Consider the following 13,792-nt stretch of genomic DNA (forward strand, 5'->3'; position numbering starts at 1 on the left):
CCTCTCTCTGTCCTCTGACTGTCCGCCGACTTTCGGAGCCTGCGAGATGCGCGGAATTCCTCCGAGGTGGCAACCCTAAAATTGACGTGGCGCTTGACAGTTCATCTTGGCGATCTCGCTGTCCCAGTGCGGATCCCTCTCATTTTCATCAAATTCCACCCATTTTCCGTGAAAATTGCACGCCAAATTCAGCGCGAAAGCCTTCGGCATCACCCCATGCAGACGCCCAAACTGTGGATGAAGTTGTATTGTGCGGGGAAAGTGTGAAAAAGACTGCGTGAAAATGGCACTGAAGAAGGTGAAGGGAAACTTTGAGCGAATGTTTGATAAAAATCTGACCGACTTGGTCCGTGGGATTCGGAACAACAAAGATAATGAGGTAGATATTGTCGTCAATTCCCCTATTACATATCGTCAATAGATAGCCAATTGCGGGCGGCTCGGGGAAATATTGATTGTGGCTCACAATCTGTCAGTGGGATTCGCTCAGCTGGAACGGATTTACGGCACTTCTCGTGTCTCTTCCAGGCCAAATACATCGCGCAGTGCATCGAGGAGATCAAGCTGGAACTGAGGCAGGACAACATCAATGTGAAATGCAATGCAGTCTCCAAATTAACATATGTGAGTGTTGTGTTCAATGCAGAGTTGCGAATGTCCTAGATTCGGAGGAAGAGGATAAGAAGGATTTCTGTCTTTCGTTCTTTCTTCTCGTGTTGACTCAAGAAGAAAAGACAGCTTAATATTAATTGAGGCCTTTCTAGAGATTAGAATGGCGTGGAAAGGTAAACAGGGGTTATAAAGACCAAGTCGCGAAATGCTATTTAGAGGTCAATGACTCGTGGTGGGAATTTTTGCGGGAAAATATCTTGGCGACGATCGTAGTGACGAATGGCCTAAAACGCCTTTTTCAATTAAAATGACTCGAGCTTCTGATTTACATTTTAATTGATCTTCCCTTGTAAGACTTCAGCAAACAGAGTCGCAACAGTGACAAAAGAGCTTAACTAATGTTCAAATACAACTCTGAACCCGAAATGTTATCAATCGCAATTCAACTGTGAAATGTAACATAAGATGCCTGATAGAGAATATTCCACTCCGCAGATCCAGATGCTGGGCTATGACATTTCCTGGGCGGGCTTCAACATCATCGAAGTGATGAGCTCGTCCAAGTTTACTTGCAAGAGAGTCGGTTATCTGGCGGCCAGTCAGTGTTTCCATCCAGACAGCGAACTCCTGATGCTCACCACAAACATGGTGCGCAAGGATCTCAACTCGCAGAGTCAATATGACGCCGGCGTGGCGCTCAGTGGCCTTAGTTGCTTCATCTCGGCGGACTTGTCGCGCGATCTGGCCAATGATATCATGACACTGATGAGCTCCACGAAGCCCTACCTGCGCATGAAGGCCGTCCTCATGATGTACAAAGTGTTCCTGCGATACCCGGAGGCGCTGAAGCCCGCCTTTCCCAAGCTGAAGGAGAAGCTGGAGGATCCCGATCCGGGCGTCCAGTCGGCCGCCGTGAATGTCATTTGCGAGCTGGCGCGCAAGAATCCCAAGAATTATCTCTCACTGGCGCCCATCTTCTTCAAACTTATGACCACGTCCACGAACAATTGGATGCTGATTAAGATTATTAAATTAGTGAGTATTTTCTGCCATATTCTCTGTGTGACGACGCCTCGTCGGGGCAATTTTAATTGAAGAAATGTGACTCATAGTTTTCCAGCTTCACGACGATTGAGCCGGCAATCGGTAAAAGATTGACAAGACCACTCATTGATCTCATATCGAGGTGGTGTTTCTTAGCATATTTGCAGTGCTGTTTAAAGAGCTGAGATTTCTCGATCACAATGATTGATTGAAGAAATCCCAGCTCAACAAGCGAGCTGACGCTTATCTACATTCTTTAGCCTATTCTGTAGTTGAATCATTGCAGAGAATGGCTATTTTATCATACTCTCTTCTCCATTGCATTTACAGTTTGGCGCTCTGACACCCTTAGAACCGAGACTTGGTAAAAAGTTGATAGAGCCTCTAACGAATTTAATTCATAGGCAAGCATCAATTCATGTTTAATGTTCGCTTGTTACCTTTCTTTGCTTTTTGTTTGAATGCAGTCAAATATCTTTCTACTCCAACTAATTTGGATGTTCTTATCTCGACAGCACATCGGCAATGAGTCTTCTATATGAATGCATAAACACGGTGATAGCCGTGCTGATTAGCATAAGCAGTGGAATGCCAAATCACAGTGCTTCCATTCAGCTGTGCGTCCAGAAATTGAGGATTCTCATTGAAGATTCCGATCAGAATTGTAAGTAAAATTATGCGACCGAGAAGTGGCGTTGGAAATGACTTTCTCCTTTGCTTGCAGTGAAATACTTAGGCCTTCTGGCCATGTCCAAGATTCTCAAGACTCATCCGAAGAGTGTGCAGGCGCACAAGGATCTGATTTTGGCCTGTCTCGATGACAAGGATGAGTCAATTCGACTGCGCGCTCTGGATCTGCTGTACGGCATGGTGTCGAAGAAGAATCTCATGGAGATCGTGAAGCGCCTCCTGGGTCACATGGAGCGCGCCGAGGGCTCCACATACCGGGACGAGTTGCTGTACAAGGTGATTGAGATCTGCTCACAGGGCAGCTATCAGTATGTGACGAACTTCGAGTGGTATCTCACTGTGTTGGTGGAGTTGATTCAATTGGAGGCCAATTCGAAGCACGGCACTGTGATTGCCACGCAGTTGCTGGACGTGGCGATTCGCGTGCAGGCCGTGCGAGAGTTTGCCGTGACGGAGATGGCCAGCCTACTGAACACCTTCCCTGCCAATGCCGCCCACTGGGATGCCTCGAGTGGCACGATGAATGAGGTGCTGTACGCCGCCGGGTGGATTGTGGGCGAGTTCAGTGGTTTCCTCGTTGATCCGGAGGACACACTCAAATCTCTGCTCAAGCCACGCCAATTGCCGGACCACATTCAAGCCGTGTACATTCACAATGCCCTGAAACTCCTCACTAGAATGCTGGTACGCAGTCTGGATGAGGAGAATGTTCGTGAGATTGTGTGTTTGTGCAATCTGTTTGAGGAGAAAGTGACACACTTTGTCAGTTCAGGACATATTGAAGTGCAGGAACGCTCCAGCTCGGCACTCATTATGATTCAGATGCTGCGCGATGAGTTGAAGTCCGTGAATGGCACGGAGAGTGAAAGAGATCTGCTAGACGATTTGCCTGGACCGGAGAATGGTAATGTGTCCACGGGTATTCCACCAGCGGCTGCGCAACTCATTCGAGACTTTGCCAATCTCTTCACGGGGGATCTGAATCCGGTGGCGCCGAAGGCACAGAAGAAAGTGCCTCTGCCGGAGGGTTTGGACCTGCACAAGTGGATCAATTCGCCGCCAGAGCTGAGCAGTCCGTCGTCTGAGGGTGAGGACGACATGGGAGATTTGTTTGTGTCCAGTGCGGATCTCCAGTCTCGTGCCGAGCGCAAGAAGTACGTGGAGCCGACGGGAGAGGAGTTGGAGAAGATGCGCGAGGCTCGGAAGATGGAGCAAAACAATAATCCACACTATCTCAAGGGCTCCGCCAGGGATTCCCTGCCCATGAAATTGCGCAATGATGGCTGTGATGATATCCCAATTGCTGAGATTGCTCTCGATGTACCACTTACGGTTCATTGTAAGTTTGGCTCCCTCATTTCTATAGTGTGTCAGATTGATAAAAACTGTCGTTATCTTTTTAACTTTGCAGCCACAAAGAGATCGGATAAGTACTTGGTGGATGATCAGAAGACGGATAAGCAGAAGAAGAAGAAAAAGACGAAGAAGGGCGACAAGAAGAGTCACAAATCCAAGCATAAGATCAACTACTCATCATCGGGATCTGAGAGCGATGGTAATGAGGATCTCTTATCAATGGGAAGTTTATCGTGTTAATTGTTTGTTTATTTGGCAGAACCGCAACAAGTTCACGTGGTAAACACGCTGATTGAGATGCCAGAAGGTGCTTCGCTGTCTGAGGCTGAGGAGAACGATAAGAGCATGGATCCAAATGATCCACATCGCGCCCTGGACATTGATCTCGATGTGCCCAGTGCCAAGGAGGAGGAGGAAACTCACAAGAAGCGAGACGCGAAGAAGAAGACCACGAGTTTGGTCGTGTCGCACGAGGAAATTCCATCGGCGGCCGTCGTGAAGAAGGTGAAGAAGGAGAAGAAGAGTGAAAAGAGCCGAAAGAAGGAGCCGAAGAGCCACAGAAATGACGAGAGTCATGATCTGTTGGGCTTCACCAAGGAGTCTTCGTTGATTGAGGAGAAGACAAAGCGCAAGAAGAAGAAGGGTGATAAGGAGAAAAGTACTGAAAACTCAAAGAAGAAGCTCGACCTGAAGTTGGGCTATGAAGAAGCGGCCGGAATTTCCACGCCTAGCAAGGAATTTGCATAAGAATTTTTCTTAATCTCTGTTCCCTCTTTTCCAACCCTCCTTCCTCCCCAATTGATATAAATCAAAGAGATACGCGTCTATTAACTAAGAAGAAAAATATTGGATTAAATAAAAAAGAAAGCATTCACGTATTAATTCAACCAATCTCCTTTCTTTATTTCCATTGTGAACAAAATCTTGGCATGTAATGAGGAAGATGATGAGGAAGATTCAGGAGCAGCAGCAGCAGGAACCGCTGATGAGGTGCCGATGTGATTGGGGCGGAATTTCGGAAGTTGGTCAGTTGTGATGGCTGGTGCTCATGCGACTACTGGAGCTGGCGTTCATTCGGCTGCTGCTGAACATATTGCTGAGGCGCATGAATTCGTACGTGAGTGGCACATTGAGGCGCTCATCACGTCGCTTGTAGTACTCATTGAAGTCCAGCCTGATGCCGAACAGCTGCAGATTGTAGTCATTGGACGAGGCCAGCTCGTAGAGGAATTGCTTCACCGACGTCTCATAGTTCTGGCGAATGTGATCGAGACTCTTGTGGAACTTGGCCAAGTCAATCTGGAAGAATTTCTTCTCCTGATCGCGCTCCAGTCGCTTCTCCGTCGTCACACCGTACTGTCCCTTCTTCTCACTCACCATCACGTGCTTGTCGAAAGCCGTGCGCGCGTTCAGCTCACGGAAGCACACCTCGTAGAACTTGTCCTGCCACGCTTCCAGATTCATCATCTCGTGGAAGATCGTGTCCAGCTTGGCAAGCAAATTCTCACTCTTGGCATCCAGGAAGATACCATAGCGAATAGTCTCCAGGAAGTCACTGTGCGCCTCCAGGATGTCATCAATGTCCGTGGCCGTGCCGATTCTCTTGCTAAGCGCCGCCCACGAGCACTCAATCACCTCAAACAGGATGTAGTACTGAATCTCACTGATAAAGTGCATCATCTCCAGCGTGCACAAGTGCAATTTGTACGTAATGCTATTCATCTCTGTCCTCATGCTGCGGAATTGCTTGGCATTGCACATCTGCTCCTTCCACACCTTATACATCACCACGAACTCGATGCGCTTTGTGCGCCACAGCGGCTTGAAGATCATCTTGTACTTGGCCATACACGGCTCCAGCATTGTCGCCACTGGACCCTGAACGGTGTACTTGAGATAGAAAATATCCCAGCCCGTGTCGCCGTCGAATGGCTCCAGTATTTGCACCTCCAGGTGATTGAGAATGTCCGGATCATCGAACTGGGCATTTGTCATGCGAATTGTGGCATCCATGATGGCTGACAGATTATAGCAATGCACCTCCTTGGCCGGGCTGTCCAGTTGGCACTTGAGTGACTCCATGAGGAGACCAATGAAATCTCCCTGACCCATCAGCAGATAGTCTCTCATCGCCTTCAGATGATCTAGTAACTTGTGTGGCCCCGTAATGACCTGCAAGACCTTCTTGCTCGTGCTCAGGTAGAAGTTATCAATCTGCTGATGGAGTCTCGTGTCGCCAGAGGCAGAAAACAGACTCTCGATGCTCTCCTCGAAGCACAACTTCAAGTCCTCCCGACCACCAATGGCACCCTCATCATGACACACTTGGCGCAGAAAGTTGATTCCCTTCCCAATGACTAGGATCTTATTGGCAAGATTCGTGCTGATAAATGTCGGCAGTTGACTCTCACGCACACGATACTTCTCATGCCACAGTCGATCGTTCGACACATCGTGCAGCGTCTCAATGAAGAACTCCCCATAGGGATCCTCCACCTCGCCATTCAGCAGCCATTGCAAAAGCATGTGGCGCAGCGGCAGACACATTGCCTGCAGCAGCACATCCGCGAAGCTCTTCATCTGCCGATCGCCGTGACTCAGGAAGCTGTGAATGGCACTAATGAGCGTTCCACCCTTGCGATCAACGCACTTCTCCAGCATCTTCATAAGACAGCTGAGACGATGTTGTGGCGTCATCACCCACATCATCAGCTTCATCAGCGTCACGCGCTCCCTCTGATGACCATTCGACTCGCGTCGCGTGGCATTCACGTGTTCCTGCATACTGGCCACTGTGCCATAATGCTCAGTCAATTCCCTCCGAATTGCCGTCACTAGGCCCTGTCCAATCAGTCCCAGTGGATGCTTCTCGCTCCGCTTGTCCACAAAGTTCTCCACTTGATCGTGCAGAAAGCCCACCTCTGCCAGCCGAAGCAGCATTTCGGCGTGCTGGGCACTCAAGGAACGCCGCTTGGCCGGCTCCAGCTTAAAACCTCCGTTCACGACATCCTTCCGCAGGTACTTGCACTGCTTCCCAATCATGGCATACAGCACATCCTGCACGAGTTCATCCTGCAGATCAACAACGTCGAATGACGATTGACTGCCAGAGCGCGGCACGGATGTTGTCGCCTGAAGTGCAGATGAGGAGCGACTGGAGAAAGCCTTCGAAGCGCTCTGGCTTCGCAGCATTGTTGGCCGCGGCAAAGCAGACTCGGGAATCGCACGTTGAACAGAATTATTTCTGCCAGCCGATTGGCCTCTATTTTCCCTTCCGGAATTTGCCATGCACAGAAGAAATGAGAGTATTTGCGTGCGAGGAACCAATTCCATCTGTAAATAGTAGTAAATAGAGACAAAATTGAGTATAATAATGAGAAAAATGGCTATTCCAGAAGCTCACCAACTGGTTAAATCAAAATCTATAGCTTCTTATCACGTTCACACCAGTTCAGCTACTAAAATAAAACACACTCACGCTTGACGATAAGTGATTGTGCAGCCGCGCGAAGGACTCCAAATCACGACTGGACTTCTGTGAGAGAATCGATCTGATTTTGGCCACTATTGTCTGCTCATCCTCTGCGCCCGTCGCCCGAGCAGCGTTCTGCGTGTTCGCCAGGTAAGCTGTGACACTCCTCGCGGCCCCTCCTAGAAAACATTACATACATTTGAATACATCTAGAGCGCATCGCGTGGAATTTCAGCGAATCCGCACGCACTATTTCCTCCTACTCACTCTCTCAATTTACACAGTATAATTCAATTTATCTCGTGCACCAAAATTACGTTAAAAATATATACAGAATATTCTGTGTCATGACTAAACCGAAACTGGCTTACTGTGATTCCTGCCGCCGAGTTCCGTGCATAGTTGCTCCACCAAGTCATAGACATTTTGGTTGTTATTATTGTTCATCTCCTCAACTTATCCAAATACTATTTGGCCAGAAACAAATCAACAAGATACGATATGTACTGAAATAACTGCAGAAATAAACAAAAGAAAGTAGCGGTCAGTGGAAGCGCCCTTCACGGGGAAATACCGCAGAAACTCACCCGAAAATTGTTCTAGCATGTGTTCTAACAATCAAAGACACAACACACTAATTTCACAACAAATTACTACTATTTTCTAGTCACTTTCGATAGTTTCTAAGCGCAAATTTCACTTTTATTTGAAGACTGAAAGAGCTACTCGCTTCTTCACAGATGATCTGTCATGTTTGATATGAAGTTGGCTGCAAACGCAGGGAAATTTTCCAAAATTCAAATCCCAAAACCGGAAAAGCGCGGGCTGTCACAAACGCAACCTCACTTTAGTGTTACCGCGGCTGGTGAAATTTTGGTGCATTTTCTGAGATGGCTCTCTGGGTGGATAAGCATCGTCCGCGGGACTTCAGCAAGTTGGATTATCACAAGCCACAGGCGGAACAACTGAGGAATCTGCTGAAGCAGGGAGATTTCCCTCACTTGATGTTCTACGGTCCATCCGGCGCTGGGAAGAAGACTCGCATCATGTGCCTCCTCCGGGAACTCTACGGATCTGGCGTTGAGCGTCTGCGACACGAAACGATGGTCTTCACGACGCCTTCCAACAGGAAAGTGGAGATAATGACTGTGGGCAGCAATTATCATCTGGAAGTGAATCCCTCAGATGCCGGAATCTACGACAGAGTAGTGATTGTGGATCTCATCAAGCAAGTGGCACAAACACACCAAATTGATCCCACAGGGCAACGAGAATTCAAGGTGATTGTTCTCTCGGAAGTCGATCACATCACGAAGGACGCCCAGCACGCTCTGAGGAGGACAATGGAGAAGTACATGAACACCTGTCGCATTATCTTGAGTGTCAACTCCACGTCCAGAGTGATTCCGGCCATCAGGAGTCGGTGTCTGGGCATCAGAGTGGCTGCTCCTACTTATGAGGAAATCGTCAGTGTGCTCATGGCCACGTGCAAGAAGGAGAACCTCCAGCCATCACGTGAACTTTGTCAGCGCATTGCTGAGCAGTCCAATAGGAACTTACGGAGGGCTGTTCTCATGCTGGAGGCTTGCAAAACGCAGCAGTACCCCTTCACGGGCAGTCAAAAGATCACAGAACTCGATTGGCAAGTGTATCTCAGGGACACAGCCAATGAGATCATTCTGGAGCAAACGCCCGCTCGTCTGCACTCCGTCCGCGAACGCCTGTACGAGTTGCTAGCCCAGGGAATTCCACCGAACATGATCTTCCGCGGTCTCGTGGAGAGCCTCGTGGTGAAGTGTGACATGAATCTTAAGGCGGAGACGATAAAATGGGCAGCGACATTTGAACACCGGATGCAGATTGGCAGCAAGCACATCTTTCATCTTGAGGCCTTCGTGGCGCGATTCATGGCAATTTACAAGCAACAGTTGGACGACATTCTCATGGATGACTTGTAAGCCTGTAACTGCGCATGTTCCGTTTCCTGGTAACGACTATTACTCAGGACAAAATTTTCCAAATAAAAAAGATTGTAAAAGTGTTTTGAGGATCAATAATCGAGTCTAAAACTCCCCATGGAAATGTACGACGAAGAGATTGAAGTGAAGAACGGTAGAGAGATAGAAACTCCTCCCAATTTGGACGTCAGCAATGCCATCCACTTCATCCAAAGTGATCTGCAGAAGCTCTCGGATGGAGAGGAGGTGAGGCAAGCACAGTTTAGTCTTAAATCCTCTAAGATAGACTTGAATTCCAGTCCCTGGAGTTTCCCCTGTCGAAGATGGACGAGAAGAAGCAAGCGCGGAAGTTCGACAGCCCTGGTAGTGCGTCATCCGGTGGCAGTGATTCGGTGTCTGATGATCTGAACAAGCGCTTTGCGGAGGGAGACTTCAATCCCAAGGACTATGAACACTTGGAAGCGCCATCGGACATAAAGGAGATGTTTCAGTACATCCTTCGATACACTCCGCAGAAGATCGACATTGAGTATCGTCTGCAGCCCTTCATTCCCGACTACATTCCCGCGGTGGGAGACATCGACGCCTTCCTCAAGGTGATCCCACCAAAGAGTCTCAGTGGACGCGACGATGTGACGCCCTTTATAGACACCCTAGGACTCACGATCCTCGACGAGCCTTGTGGACAGCAGAGCGAACCGGCGTTGCTGCACATGAAGTTGCGCTCAGTGTCCACTGTGCCGCACGTCCAGGATCACCCGCCGGCAATTCTCAAGTCACCCAAAGACATCAGTCGCTGGATCACAGAAATCCAGTCACTGCACAGCAATCAGCCTCAGCAGACGCTCCTCTACTATGAGAAGCATCCCATCAACATCGACACGCTGATGGCCGAGTGGCCGCAGGTTCTGGAGAAGACGTTCAACGAGCTGGGATTTCCCTCTGTCGATCTCGATTGCTCCCTGCTGGAGTACATCAACATCGTGGCCAGCCTGCTGGACATTCCCCTCAAGGGGAAGACCCAGGCGGACTACATCTACGCCCTTCACACGCTCTTCAGTCTCTTCGCCGCTGTAAAACGTCCCTGAATTTCAATAAGATCATTTAATTCTCAGTTTTGCATCTGCTCATCCAGCGTTCGCGTCATCCACTCCGGCTCCGCGATGCCAATCTTTTCGATGATTCCATTCACTTGATAGCAGAGCGACTGGATCTGCTTGTCCCACTGCGGCAGGATTTCCCTGGTCTCGAAGTGCACAATGCCGTCAATCTGATCGATGTACCCATTCATGCGCCCCTCCGTGATCATCTGGCTGGCGATTCTCTCTGCCTTGTTGGGCGAAATCTCCAGCAGAGCGCCAAGCTCCACGAATGTTATATTATTGTAGAGCTTGCTCGCGGAGAGGAGATTGTGCTCAAACACGGCACGATCGAGAATCGATGATCCATCCAGAGTGCTGGCCTTCTGGTGCAACTGCAGCAGAGCCTCGAATTCCTCCAGTTCGGATCGCCTGATGATCCTGTCGAGGTACATCTTCTCCAGAATCGAGTACGCCGGCAGATGTTGGCAGCGCTCATCCTTGAACAGTGTGGCCAGCATGCGAGATCTCTGCTGGCCAGCAGAGGCGAGAATTGTGCAAATCAGCGCCTTCTTCAGGGCAGTCATGCGCTCCTCCTCATCCACAATGGTTCTGTACGACAGCTCATTATATCTTTGGGCCGCCTCAATGAACTTCCTCCTGTAATCCAGCACACGAGCATAGCAGACTTTGTAGAGCACCTGCAGTTTCTCACTCTTGGTCTCCGCCTGCAACAGAGAGGCCCGATTGATGTACGCCTCCGCCTGGACAGGATCGTCGTCCTCCAGGTAGAGTCTGGCTATCTTCAAGTAAGTCTCCAGCTTGTAATCCACCGAGTACTGCTTCTGGCCAGTCTCCAGTGGGATTCCCACGAGCACATTGGCGGACTCACGCCAATTCTGCTGATGCTCATATATCTTGGCCAAGTGCTGACGAATACTAGCCACTTGCTCCTCAAATGAGATCACACGCGGCTGCACTTTGTCGAGCGTGAAGTGCGAGATGACTTTGGAAGTGTCGTCCGGAAGCTTGGTGAGATGAACCGCAACATCTGTGAGGATCTGTCGTGAGATCACGAGACTCACGTGTTCATTGACGACTGGAAAGGCACACAAACTTGAATTAAATCATTAAACTTCAGGGGAAAATGGGGGAACTTACTGGATTCTATAAACAGCTTCAGCGTGTCAGCAACGTCCGGGCCGCTCTTTGCCAGAATCACTTCCAAAATAGATCGATATCTAGAACAGACGAATGATAATTAAAACGAGAGGCAATTTGGGCAAAAAAGTTTGGGGAAAAAGGGGATAAAGAAGAAAATTTTCCCACAGATTTGAGGTTAGGGCGTCCTTACTTGTCTGCCTGTTCTTTGTGTGTCCCTGTGAAATTCACCAGGGACACCAGCATTTGCCGCAGCGTCGAAACGGACAATTGTCCATCCACTGCACTCATTTTTAATCTCTTGTTCGTAGAAATCGCTGGAAAATGAACAGAAAAGCACAGCACGAAAATCTCCTCCACCCAAAAGCAAAACAAACTCGAGTGACGTTTCTCTCGCCGGCTTTTTACTACGCCGTAGCAAAGTCTTTTATACGCGTCATTATGTAAGGGACTTTCCGGAGTTTTCCCATATGATTTCGTCATGTTGAGACAAACAGTGAGGATTTGCAGTAAAAATGCTGTGAAAAACGCAGTTTTGGGAGGGAGATGCGCTTTCTCGTCCAGTGATTCCCAGGAGAAACACTACGATGTGGTGATTGTGGGTGGAGGAATGGTCGGAACCACCCTGGCAAATGCTATAAGCAACAATGCCAGTCTGTCGGAACTCTCAGTACTCCTCCTCGAAGCCTCGGCCAAATTTAAGGGCTTTGCCGGTGGCAGCTACTCTAACAGAGTCTCCGCTCTCAATCGCAACACCATTGACCTGCTGAACTCCATCGGGGCGTGGCAACACATCCAATCCGCCAGATTCCGTGGTATCAGGAGGATGCAAGTGTGGGATGCCCTTTCGGACGCCTTCATAACGTTCAATCAGGATCCTGGGGAGGATTTAGCGTACATTGTGGAGAACGACCTGATTGTCGATGCTGCGCTGAAGACCATGAATAGTGGCCCAAACATCACTGTCAAGTACAGCTCGGGCATAAAGGAGTGCTCAATCCCCACGAGCGCTGAGGAGCGAGCCTCTGTGACGCTGAATGACGGTGAAGTCTTCACCTGCAATCTGCTGATAGGCGCCGATGGGGCTAAATCTCTGGTGAGAAGGAGGATGAATGTGAACACCTTCGAGTTCCCATACAATCAATCTGGAATTGTGGCCACGCTGGAAGTGGAGGACAGTGGCGAAAATTCAACAGCCTGGCAGAGATTCCTCCCAACGGGTCCGGTCGCTCTGCTGCCTCTCAGCGATTCCCTGAGTTCTCTGGTGTGGTCGACAACATCAGAGGAGGCGAAGAGGCTTGTGAAGATGCAACCGGAAGAGTTTGTGGCGGAACTCAATCGAGCATTCACCAGGAGCTACAATGAGAGCGGTGTGGCATCAGTTTTAGACGTCCTCAGGAAGTGCCTAGTTCCAGCTGATAAAAAACATCCGCCGCCGAGAGTGGCAAAAGTACTGGACAACTCGAGAGCAGCCTTTCCGCTCGGATTCTCTCATGCATCATCCTACGTTAAGAACGGCGCAGTCTTGATTGGCGACGCCGCTCATCGGATTCACCCGTTGGCTGGTCAGGGAGTGAACCTGGGCTTCGGAGACGTGAAAGCACTGACAACTATTCTGGAGGACACCGTTTGCAGTGGAGCAAAGTTGGGCGATTTGAGCCACTTGCTAAAGTACGAGCGAGAGAGACTCTCACGGAATGTGCCCATTATGCTGGGCACGCATGGAATACAGAGACTCTACTGCACAGATTTGGCTCCAATCGTCCTCATGAGAAGCATAGGATTGCAAGTGACGCATTCACTGCCGTTCCTCAAGAAAATCTTCATGGATCGAGCGATGTATTAATTGGTGTCAAATATTGATATTTTCAACCTTTTTGCGTTGTAAAAGATTTTTCATAGTCATGTTATTCATCATTAATCGCGGTCATGAATTTTCATTTCAAAAGTGCAGGAGAAATTCAAATACTTTCCGCACGGCGGCGATACTTGTCAAAATTGCAGACGGCGAGTTCCCGGCGGAACAAGTCCAATTGAGATCTTGCTAGTTTCCTATATTCATAGGCGAAACATGTTATGATCATACACAGCGGGAGGAATCCTGCAAATTGGCTCACAGTCACCTTAGGGCCCATTTTGGGCGGAAAATAAAATAAATTAAAATAATATGAGAAATTTTTCCATTGTCGAGTCCAATTTGGCATGAATAACCGTTGCAAGCATATCCGCTAGGGTTTCATCGATTCCCATAAAGAATGGGCATGACGAGCACTTTGGAGGAACGGGAGGAACTATTTTAACGAGAAATTGCAATGAGAAGGGGTTAAGTCTTGCGGCAACAATTTGGCCGATTGTACCATGAAGACGTGGGGTAACGGAAAGCGCGTTGAAATGAGGGACCGAGTCCACCGGGTAGTGGC

At 48.9% G+C, this 13,792-nt stretch overlaps 6 protein-coding genes across 6 annotated transcripts; 4 read left to right on the forward strand and 2 right to left on the reverse strand.

Annotated features, from left to right (window-relative positions):
• Positions 1 to 89: 89 nt before the first annotated feature.
• Positions 90 to 4,589, forward strand: LOC132261563 (AP-3 complex subunit delta). Its single transcript, XM_059760433.1, has 8 exons — positions 90 to 379; positions 529 to 624; positions 1,108 to 1,647; positions 1,987 to 2,060; positions 2,172 to 2,320; positions 2,381 to 3,685; positions 3,758 to 3,901; positions 3,962 to 4,589. Exons 1-8 carry the CDS (start codon positions 284 to 286, stop codon positions 4,447 to 4,449), a joined length of 2,892 nt encoding a protein of 963 aa, XP_059616416.1. The 5' UTR covers positions 90 to 283; the 3' UTR covers positions 4,450 to 4,589.
• Positions 4,590 to 4,710: 121 nt separating this feature from the next.
• LOC132261564 (gamma-tubulin complex component 3) lies at positions 4,711 to 7,941 on the reverse strand. Its single transcript, XM_059760435.1, has 4 exons — positions 7,762 to 7,941; positions 7,546 to 7,689; positions 7,181 to 7,353; positions 4,711 to 7,035 (listed from the first exon to the last, which is right to left on the reverse strand). The coding sequence occupies exons 2-4, from the start codon at positions 7,619 to 7,621 to the stop codon at positions 4,729 to 4,731; spliced, it is 2,556 nt and encodes an 851-aa protein (XP_059616418.1). The 5' UTR covers positions 7,622 to 7,689; positions 7,762 to 7,941; the 3' UTR covers positions 4,711 to 4,728.
• Positions 7,942 to 7,960: 19 nt separating this feature from the next.
• On the forward strand, positions 7,961 to 9,215 carry LOC132261569 (replication factor C subunit 3). The gene has a single exon (XM_059760443.1). The coding sequence runs from the start codon at positions 8,065 to 8,067 to the stop codon at positions 9,130 to 9,132; it is 1,068 nt and encodes a 355-aa protein (XP_059616426.1). The 5' UTR covers positions 7,961 to 8,064; the 3' UTR covers positions 9,133 to 9,215.
• Positions 9,195 to 10,314, forward strand: LOC132261571 (intraflagellar transport protein 46 homolog). The gene is made up of 2 exons (XM_059760445.1): positions 9,195 to 9,378; positions 9,432 to 10,314. Exons 1-2 carry the CDS (start codon positions 9,250 to 9,252, stop codon positions 10,218 to 10,220), a joined length of 918 nt encoding a protein of 305 aa, XP_059616428.1. The 5' UTR covers positions 9,195 to 9,249; the 3' UTR covers positions 10,221 to 10,314.
• On the reverse strand, positions 10,222 to 11,776 carry LOC132261572 (COP9 signalosome complex subunit 4). The gene is made up of 3 exons (XM_059760447.1): positions 11,566 to 11,776; positions 11,373 to 11,452; positions 10,222 to 11,310 (listed from the first exon to the last, which is right to left on the reverse strand). Exons 1-3 carry the CDS (start codon positions 11,661 to 11,663, stop codon positions 10,244 to 10,246), a joined length of 1,245 nt encoding a protein of 414 aa, XP_059616430.1. The 5' UTR covers positions 11,664 to 11,776; the 3' UTR covers positions 10,222 to 10,243.
• A 49-nt stretch (positions 11,777 to 11,825) lies between these two features.
• On the forward strand, positions 11,826 to 13,510 carry LOC132261566 (ubiquinone biosynthesis monooxygenase COQ6, mitochondrial). The gene has a single exon (XM_059760441.1). The coding sequence runs from the start codon at positions 11,854 to 11,856 to the stop codon at positions 13,216 to 13,218; it is 1,365 nt and encodes a 454-aa protein (XP_059616424.1). The 5' UTR covers positions 11,826 to 11,853; the 3' UTR covers positions 13,219 to 13,510.
• The last annotated feature ends 282 nt before the right edge of the window (positions 13,511 to 13,792 follow it).

The sequence above is a fragment of the Phlebotomus argentipes genome, unplaced genomic scaffold, assembly GCF_947086385.1.
Source record: "Phlebotomus argentipes unplaced genomic scaffold, Phlebotomus argentipes genome assembly contig_15, whole genome shotgun sequence".
In the NCBI taxonomy this organism is placed as follows: domain Eukaryota; kingdom Metazoa; phylum Arthropoda; class Insecta; order Diptera; family Psychodidae; genus Phlebotomus; species Phlebotomus argentipes.